The sequence below is a fragment of the Theropithecus gelada genome, chromosome X (genome assembly GCF_003255815.1).
Source record: "Theropithecus gelada isolate Dixy chromosome X, Tgel_1.0, whole genome shotgun sequence".
Lineage (NCBI taxonomy): Eukaryota > Metazoa > Chordata > Mammalia > Primates > Cercopithecidae > Theropithecus > Theropithecus gelada.
The window spans coordinates 116,688,667-116,698,969 of record NC_037689.1 but is presented as its reverse complement, the minus strand read 5'-3'; the positions used below and the strand labels follow the sequence as shown (position 1 = coordinate 116,698,969).

The 10,303-nt window shown below is 41.2% G+C and overlaps 1 protein-coding gene and 1 pseudogene across 1 annotated transcript; one reads left to right on the top strand and one right to left on the bottom strand.

Moving 5' to 3' along the window:
- LOC112615251 lies at positions 1–3,700 on the top strand (annotated as a pseudogene).
- A 621-nt stretch (positions 3,701–4,321) lies between these two features.
- On the bottom strand, positions 4,322–5,426 carry LOC112616054 (heterogeneous nuclear ribonucleoprotein A1-like). Its single transcript, XM_025373004.1, has one exon. It carries the CDS (start codon positions 5,424–5,426, stop codon positions 4,461–4,463), a length of 966 nt encoding a protein of 321 aa, XP_025228789.1. The 3' UTR covers positions 4,322–4,460.
- Positions 5,427–10,303: the final 4,877 nt, after the last annotated feature.

The window sequence follows — 10,303 nt, the reverse complement described above, 5'->3', positions numbered from 1 at the left end:
ATGAGTAGCCCTGGGACAGGAGACTTAAATAAAATAGGAGAGACCATTAAAGAAGTGGCAGGCAGTAAGGTGTCAAAGACATTCCCCTATTTCCTTGTGCTGGTATGTGACCCACACACCACACACACACACACACACACACACACACACACACACTCCATCCCTTTGCATGTATACAGGCACGATCCCACTTTCCCACCAATCAGAAATATCTAGAGTTAATACGTGGGAATTATCCTTTCCTTGTTTTTTTTTTTTTTGTGTGGTAAGATAATCTAATTGAAAATGAATTGTCTTCTGTTTTTTCTGCTATGTAAGTTCATCGCTAAACAAAATTTATCTTTCTCTCTCTTACTCTTGCCACAGAGGATGGCCAGGGCTTTGTGACAAGGAGATCTGAGCTTTACATATGCCAGGAAGAAAGTAGAGAGGACCTTGTTTCCAAAAAGTCTCTAGGTTATTGAGAGCTTTGAGCTGAACCGAGAGTTCGGTTCAAAGGTCTCTGAGGGTGGGGAGGAGTGGAGTGTGGATCAGCTACATGCCCCAGCCTAGGCACATATTGTGGTTGGGAGGCAGTGTCCCAGAGTGTCCAGGATCCATGTCCTGGTCCACACACCCGCACCCATGACTCCCCAGGAGGGTGTAAATTCTATTGAGGAAGTCTTTCCCTCCAGACTCAGTTGTCCTCCCCAAGCTGATGCTGGTCCATCATTTTTAGTGACTTTAACATCAATGTGGATGACCCATCCCACACCATGACCTTCCACTTCCTTGACTTTCTTCACCTCCAACACTTTTTCCTCTACCCCACATTAGCCACCCTCTCTTGGTCATACACTAGACCTTTTCAAAAGGCCAGCTCTGATTAAACCCAGCTGTTCCCCCATTTCCTAACTGCACATAAACAACTGAACATCGTAGTAGAAAGCACAGTACTATACTTGCTGGTCTCCCTTGAAAAAAACTTTGGAAAAGAATCAAAACTGTTTTATTCACAGATGACATGATCATCTATGTAGAAAATCCAACACATTCTACAAATAAGCTACTAGAACGAATGAGTAAGTTAGCAAGGCTAAAGGATACAAGATTGACATATAAATACCAATTTTATTTCTATATTCTAAATATTCAATAGCAACGAACAATCAGAAATCAAAATGAAGAAAGAGACAATAACATCCACAACAACGTTAAAACATCCACAACAACATATTAAACATGAAATAATTTGGGACAAAAAGTATATGATTCTCTCTATGTAAATGCCCAGAAAATACAATCTAACATATAGTGACAGAAAGCAGGTCAGTGGCTACCAGGGGATAATGAATGAGGAAGAGCCCACCTCTCTATTCTTGCTTTCAGCTGATGATATTGCATTTCATTTCTTTAAGAAAATAGAAACAATTAGATGTAAACGATCATCTCCCTGCCACCAAAGCCACCAAACCCTACCTGCAGCTGTATTCTCTGTATTCCTTCTCGGTGCTGTGCAGAGAGTATCTTTACTCCTATCAAGGGCCTTCCCCTTGAACTCTGCATCTATTTGCCTAATTCTCAAAACCCTGGCTCCCATAGTTTATCTTCTCTCCTTGATCGTACTTATGAGCAGATAAACATGCTTTAGTGTTTCTTCTCTTTTAAGACACCTTCCCCCGGGCCAGGCGCCGTGGCTCATGCCTGTAATCCCCGCACTTTGGGAGGCCAAGACAGGCAGATCACTTGAGGTCAGGAATTTGAGACCAGCCTGGCCAACATGGTGAAAGCCTGTTCTCTACTAAAAATACAAAAATCAGCTGGGTGTGGTGGCACATGCCTGTAATCCCAGCTACTTGGGAGGCTGAGGCAGGAGGATTGCTTGAGCCTGGTAGGTGGAGGTTGTAGTGAAGCAAGAGTGTACCACTGCACTACAGCCTGGGCGATGGGAGAGAAACCCTGTTTCAAAAAAACATAACAAAACAAAAACAAACCAACAAAAAAACCAAAACCAAAACCAAAAACCTTTCCCTAACCCCAAATCTTCCTAGTAGCTACTCCCCTGCATTTTCTGTTCCCTGTGTATCCAAACTTCTACAAAGGGTTGTCTATATGTATCATCTCCACATCCTTGCCTCCCATTCTCTCTTCCACTTACTCTACTGGGCTTTTGTCTGCATCACTCCTTCAATGCCATTCTTATTTATGTTCTGATTCCATGGACGTTTTTGTAACTTTATCTTTGGACTCTGTCTCTCAAAGTACGCTCAGAGCACTTTGTACACAGAGTACAACATTTGATGGAGTTGATCACTACACCCTGAAATACTTTCCTTACTTAGTTTCTGAGATACATCCCACATCCTTTGATGGTTTTTCTCCTTTCTTATTCACTACTCATTCTCAGCTGCCCATACCATTTACACCTCCTTTGCCAGACTTTTGAATGTTGGAGTGCCCCAGATACGTCCTGGGCCAGCATCTGTTCTCATTCTCTGCTCAGGTGATTTCATTCAGTCCTAATGTTTTTCATATACTTAAGACTCACATATTTAAACTTTATATGAAAGACAAAAGGAAGGAGAAAAAAGCATAAAATAAACTTTTTACCCTGGTCTTACCCCTGGACTCCAGATCCTGTATACATTAGGCATACTTGACATCAATAGGTATCAGAATATTTACATGTCCTAAACATAACTTTTAATTTCATCCTTGTATTAGACGCTGTACAGTGGTGAGAAACAGAAACTGCTTAGTTATTTAGAGGAGCAAAGGATGGGACACAGGGAATTAAGAGCTTACAAAAATCAGTGAAAGGGTTGGAAGAACAGGCTATAGCCTCGGGCTGTAGGAATGACTACCAGGACTCTATCACTAAACAGGCCCATTGGGGTACTGTGACCTCTGCCCTCAGACAGAAAAGTGGGTCATCAGGAAGCCTCCGCTAGGATGATTGGCTTCAAGAATAGAGCAACGCCCAGGACCTCCCCGCCCGGGTCCTGCGCCAGAGCCCGGCCTCGCCCGCCCTCGAGCTGCAGCCGGGCCTGGTCGCCTGCTGCGCCCGCTTGCGCCCAGGCCTCGCGCCACTTCCTGCGGCTGTGAGCGCACCTCGGCTGCATGCCCGACATCTGGGCGCTGCACCACTGGAGCGTCTGGCTCACCCCTTTCTCGCGTGGCGCAACTCGCCTCTTCGAAGCTTCCTTCTTCCTATGCTGCCTGCGCGAGCCGCTGCCAGTCTACCCCGACTTGGCGGAGGTGGTGGGCTGTCACTGGTCATCGCCATCAAAGGCAACTGAAAGTTTCTTATCAAAAGAAATTTGGCTGGCACCCCCACAGTTCTACGAAATGAGAAGACTTGAAAACTTTGCCTCTCTGATTTGCACAAATTTTGTTTGGATCTGGCATTAGAAGGACTGGAAAGGTGGCTGTCGATCACCTTGTTAACTGCTGATGGGATGCTCTAGCTTTTACCAGTGATGAGCTATACTTAGAAGATTCAGACTTTTTAGAAAATCTTTTCTCTGCTGAAAAAAAGACTGAAGAAATCATGAAGGAAGGCAAGCAATTTCACTGGATAGTAATAATACAATCACCAGCTTTACGATACTCACGTGACTGTTCAAAGTGCAAACACGTTTATCCTAAGAGCTCTGTAGTAAGAGTTATTTGTAGGGTGCTCATGCTTGTTTGTAAACTGGCCTACTTGAAGTCCTCGTGAATAACAAGGGTTGAATTTAAACTTGCTTGAAACTTAAGGAAGTGTGTGCCTATAAAAGTTATACGGCTGGGCGCGGTGGCTCACGCCTGTAATCCTAGCACTTTGGGAGGCCGAGGCGGGTGGATCACTTGAAGTCAAGAGTTCCAGACCACCCTGGCCAACATGGTGAAACCCCATCTCTACTAAAAATACAGAAATAAATGGGGCGTCGTGGCGCACGCCTGTAATCCCAGCTACTTGGGAGGCCGAGGCAGGAGAATCGCTTGAATCCGCGAGACTGAGGTTGCAGTGAGCCGAGATTGCACCACTGCACTCCAGCCTGGGCGACAGAGGGAGATTCCATCTCAAAAAAAAAAAAAAAAAAAAAAAAAAAAATTATAATGCAGTGTTTCTTATTTCAGGGAGCTCTCTTGCTTGTTTTATTTATTTTTTTAAAAGACATTTATTCAGCATCACGATAAGACTATTATAATTAGCAATCAACAGCATAGGTGCAAAAAAAAAACTACATTAAAACCCTTTGTTAGAATGCTTTACACTTTCCACAGAACAGAAACTAAAATAACCTGTTATACAATTAATCACAAATACAGTTCTCGAGTTTTTTCCCATATTCATGAGTATTTGTCTAAAACATGTCTTCTTTGTAGCAGCTAGGCCCTGCCACCACTGTGCTTGGCTGAGTTCACAAATCTGTTGTAACCTGTAGCTTCCCTGTCACTTCTCTGGCTCTCCTCTCCTGCTAAGCTCTGTTTCCTAATTAAAATCTTCTGCCACTGCCATAGCTACTGCTGCTACTGGAACCGCCATAGCCACCTTGGTTTCGTAGTTTGGCAAAGTATTGGCCTCCACCATCATAGGGGCCAGAGCTTCTGCCTCCAAAATTTCCTCCCTTCATGGGTCCAAAATTTGAAGACTGATTGTTGTAATTGCCAAAATCAATGTAGCTTCCACCACCTGCAAAATTGCTTCCATCATTACCAAATCCATTATACTCATCCCCACTGCCATCATATCCACCACCACCATGGCTGCCACCAAAGCCACCATGACCACTGAAGTTTCTTCCACGACTAAAGTTGTCATTCCCACCAAAACCACCTCCACGACCACCACCAAAGTTTCCAGAACCACTTCGTCCTCTTTGGCTGGATGAAGCACTCGCCATCTCTTGCTTTGACAGGACTTTCCTAACTTCACAGTTGTGGCCATTCACAGCATGGTATTTCTGAACCACAAGCTTATCCACGGAGTCATGGTCGTCAAAGGTTACAAAGGCAAAGCCCCTTTTCTTGCCACTGCCTCGGTCAGTCATGATTTCAGTCACTTCGATTTTTCCATACTGTTCAAAATAATCTATTAGGTGATGATGTTCTTCAGTGTCTTCTTTAATGCCACCAACAAATATATTTTTCACAGTTAAGTGGGCACCTGGTCTTTGAGAATCTTCTCTTGAGACAACTCTCTTTGGTTCCACAACTCTTCCATCCACCTTGTGTGGCCTTGCATTCATGGCTGCATCTACCTCCTCCACAGTGGCATATGCGAAAAACCCAAAGACCCTGGAGTGCTTGGTGTTTGGAACTCTCATTACCACACCATCCAGGAGCGTTCCCCATTGCTCAAAATGACTCCTCAGGCTCTCATTGGTTGTTTCAAAGCTCAACACTCCAATGAAAAGCTTCCTCTGCCGGTTGGGCTCTTTAGGAGACTCTGACTTAGACATGAGGGCAGGGAAAAGAGAGACTTTAACGATGCTTCTTCAGCGGCGTCCAAGGGCAGAAAAGCCCTTATTTTATTCTTTAAACCTTACAGTGTGCGACATGTATGAAGTTTGTAAAGTATTAATGATCTTGTTAACCAAAACAAGAAAAAAAAATTCACAAGGGTTCCCACTTCTGTATTGTTTTATTATCTCAAAAGTTTAAATAAGATGTTCTGCTGCTGTTGTTCTCAATGTCCACTGTTTTAGCATCTTCCCTGATGTGCTTTGGAAGTTGATCGATAAATTTCTTAGACTTTCTGTTGGAATTACTTTAAGGGTGTCTTATTAGATGGTGAAAATTAGACTGAGACACACTTCAAGTGACCATGTCATTGTTTTGTTGCTACGTCTTTAGCTTGATGATTAAGATACAATTCTTTTTAAAACCAAATGGCATTAGTCGTATTTCCCAAATTAGAAATCTATTTTAGTTAATATTTTAAAGAAACACGAAGCCATAACAAAAATCTTTATTGTTTTTACTCCTGAGTGTTAATGAATGTAAAGAGGTTACAGATGTAGTGTTTAATTAATGATGTTTATTTTTTCTATATTTAACATGAGTAATTTTTCATTGTCTTTAAAGAGGAATAATGTTTATTGATTAAAGGTGAAAAATGATAGTTAAGACACCAGTTCTGTGTCAAGATCTTTGACTGTATTATACATTGTACAATTGACTTCCTTTTTCATGAAATGCCTTAGTTTTCCTACTATAAAATAAAGACAATGATGAATTAAAAGAAAACAAAACAAAGGAATAGAACACCATAGCTGCAGCCCAGTGAAGCTGAGCCACTACCACTGACACCATAAACTGACTCTCAACAACCATGAAACTAGAGACTGAGACATGGAAACACTGACTTAGGTTGCTACAATTATTGCAAAAGTCCCTTGACTACCATTTCTTTCTCCTCTGTCCCCTCCTCAAACATGCACGCACACACACACACACACACACACACACACACACACACACACTCCAGCCAACACATAACACTATTCCAAGTTCCATTCTTATTACTATTACTATACCATTTCACAGAGGAGTAAACTGAGATAGAGAGAGGTTAAGTAGCCTAAGATTACAGTTAGTGAATTGTACGTGCTATTATCTGCCCTGCTCTTATCTCTGAACATTTCCTTGTCAGTTTTCACGTATCTAGAATTCTTCATGAACATATTTTTAATGACTGTATAGAATGCTATCATATGTATTTACCACAATTTATTTGGCCATTCTCCTATCTTGCATATTTAGATTTATTTCCAATTTTTCTTTATGAACAGCAACTACAATGAGCACTCTGCATACAAATTATTTTGCCTATTTTTGATCATTTTCTTAGGATACACTCCTTAAAATTCAACTATTGGGTCACAGGCTATGAAGATTCCTAAAAACAGTATTTGAGGGTTAGTAGTTGTGAATATTTTTAATCCACTTGAATATATTAATAGGCATACCAACCGGTAATATGCAAGAGTGCTCGTCTCATTGTGCCCTCCACACTTAAACCGGGCATTTTCATCTTTCCAAGTTTTTGCTATAAGTATGCTGCATGCAATATTGGCATGCTCATACTAAAAATGTGTTCATTGTTTTTCTGAAATTCCAACTTAACTGTGTATCCTGTATTTTATCCAGCAACCCTACTTGAGGTGGATGTCCAAACTCTCTTCTTTTTTGAGGTATTCCTCCATTGTGAGCCTGGAAAACAAGGCTGAGGCCTCCTACTGTGGAAACTAAGGGAAGCACATATTTCCTCTCCACAAGCCCTGAGTGGTTAGGGAGCCCAATGGGAATCCAGGCTCTTACTGAAGACTTTGGATCTTGAGAGGTTTATACAAAAAGTGGCCATTTTGAATTCATTCATAGAAACTGCATCTAGCACACCAGAATGTCAAATCAGTGGAGTCCAGATGTAGCAGTGTTTTGTGGTGGTGGTGTGTAGAGGTGGTGAAGGTGGTTGTTGCCAGGAGTGACATACCAACCAAGCTGGTCCTATGGCAAATCTTGACTGGGGTCCTCCCATGATTCCTGACCATTTCTTTATCCTGGTTTACCTGCCTTTCTGTTGATTCTGTGAAATGCCCAATAATTTGCTAAATTCAGCCAGAGTCAGTTTCTGTCATTTGCAACCAAGAGCCCTGACATTTATAAATACAAGCCCAGATGGGCTGGAGAAAATTTGAAATCATGATATTTCCAAACTCCTTTTGTATTCCTAAAATTGGAATTTTAAAAATTCTCCTCACCAAATGACTGTTGTTCAAGGGAAAGGGATTTGGCATTTTCCAAAATAAGCACTAGATGGCGCTGTGAGGTAATATGTTCTTGATTATGTCGTTGCCCAAATAATAAGGATTAAGATCATCAATAACACCATCACCAAGGATACTGTCAACAAGAATAGCTAAAATTAATTGAGTGCCTCATATGTGCCAGAAACTCTTCTACATGTTTTATGGAGTTGTAAACCAAAAATAAAATTCTAACCCCTCAACCAACTGATGGGCCCTCCCCGTGGCAAAGTGCATTCCAGAGTTAAGTTCAAAAACTAGTTCGGGCCATGACGGGAAGTGGATGTCAGACATGCTTCGTTATACCCTTCTCCGTTTTGGAATTCAGGCACAGCTGACCAGCATTAATATCAACACAGAGACCTTAAGACTGATAGAGGCCAGGTGCAGTGGCTCACGCCTGTAATCCCAGCACTTTGGGAGTCCAAGGCAGGTGGATTACCTGCGGTCAGGAGTTCGAGACCAGCCTAACCAACATGGTGAAATCCCATCTCTTCTAAATACAAAAAATTAGCTGGTGGAGTATGCCTGTAATCCTTCCAGGTAGATGGATTACAGGTGGAGCATGCCTGTAATCCCAGCTACTTGGGAGGCTGAGGCAGGAGAATCACTTGAACTCGGAGGCGGAGGTTGCAGTGAGCCAAGATTGTGCCACTGCACTTCAGCCTGGGAGACAAGAGCGAAACTCTGTCAAAAAAAAAAAAAAAAAAAAAAAAAGATTGATAGAGCAGACTCTTCAAGTTTGATAAGAAACATTTACAATTTATTCTCTCTGAAGCCTGCTACCTGGAGGCTCCATCTACATGACAAAGCCTTGGTCTCCACAGTCCCTTATAGTAACCTAGACATTCCTTTATATTGACTCCAGGTCTTTAGATAATAACTCTTTCAACCAACTGGCAATCAGAAAATCTTTGAATCCGTCTATGACTTAGAGGCAACCCCCTCACCTCTGCCCCTGCTGCCAGATGTCCCCACTTTTCCAGATAGAACCGATGTACGTCTTACATGTATTAATTGATACGTCTCCTTAAAATGTATAAAACCAAGCTGTAGCCCAACCACCTTGGGCACATGTTCTTAGGTTCTCATGGGGCTTGTGTCATGGGCCATTGGCCACTCATATCTGGCTCAGAATACTACTCTTCAAATATTTTGCAGTTTGACTCTTCATTGACAGAGTGAACTCATTTCTTACAACCAATAAAGCAAGTAATTTTATTAACACATTTTACAGAAGAAATCAAGGCACATTCAGGTTAGCTAACTTATCCAAGATCAGAAAATCATTTACTGATGAAGATAAAATTTGAACCAAAGAAGCCTGACTCCAGAGGCTGTGCTCTGAACCAAAATGCTCTACTACCTGTCGTAATTATATAAGATAGCCAACATTTACTGATGGCCAACTGTGAGCCAGGCATTTTGCACAATGGAGTCATTATTGCCATTTTCCATATGAGGGAACTGAGGCTCCAAAAGGCTAAGTAATTCATGTTTCCATAGACACAGAGACAAAGCTGAGAGCATTTGCAAATGTAATTCCATGATGTTAGTAATGAAACGAAAATAAATACATAGATAAAATACTAATGTTTGTCACTTTAGAGAGTAATTCCACTTTGGGTAGAGGGAAAAATATACTTTGAAAATGATTGATTTACATTCCAATTGTTCTGTGATAAAATAAATAAAATGCGATTGGCATGGTAAACAATTCTTTTCATTTCAGCTCTTCAGTGTGGACAAAATATTTTCCCTCTTTTGATTTTTCCCTTTAGGAGCCAAAGACGGTATGAAAGCTAAAGGTAGAATTAGAGTCTGGCATATTTGGGCTTTTGCATTTCTCATTATGAGGATGAGTGTGTCTCATGATCAAAGTAGATGAATTAGGCAGCACCCAAAACATGTGACTTAGGTAGTCTCTGGGGAGGAACCGGCCCTTCTAACAAAATGATTGCAATATTTGTCTGGAAATGTGAACTAAGTTAAATAGCTAAGCAAAGTCTGAGGCAGAGGAGTAATGCTATCAAAATGTATTATAAAACTGCAACATTTAAAACAGTGATAGTGATGCAAGAAGAGACAGATCAATGGGTCAGAATAGAGCCTAGAAACAAAATAAAGCAAAAATATGTGTGTATATGTACACGTGTATACATATATATATATATGAATTTATAAGGTAAAGAAAAGATCACAATTCAATGGGAAAGGGAAGGATTATTCGATAAGTGGTACAGGGATGATTTGTAATCTGGGTAAAAACAATCACATCATTTACTGAAATAAGTTACCATTTATTTCTCCCAACTGAAACTTCCTTTGCGAAAAATATATCAGTGAGAAAATTACGGCAACGTGGTGGGGGACTGGAGATCTGATCTGGCCAACCTCCCTTTTGCCTTTAGCCTTCAAGCTGCTTTTAATTAATCCTGGGCTTCAGTCAAGCTAACTTTGGGAGGCATTTAGTTTATAGCTTAAATGATAATAGTCTTTCATCATAACTCAACCGCTTTTGTAAAGCTAAG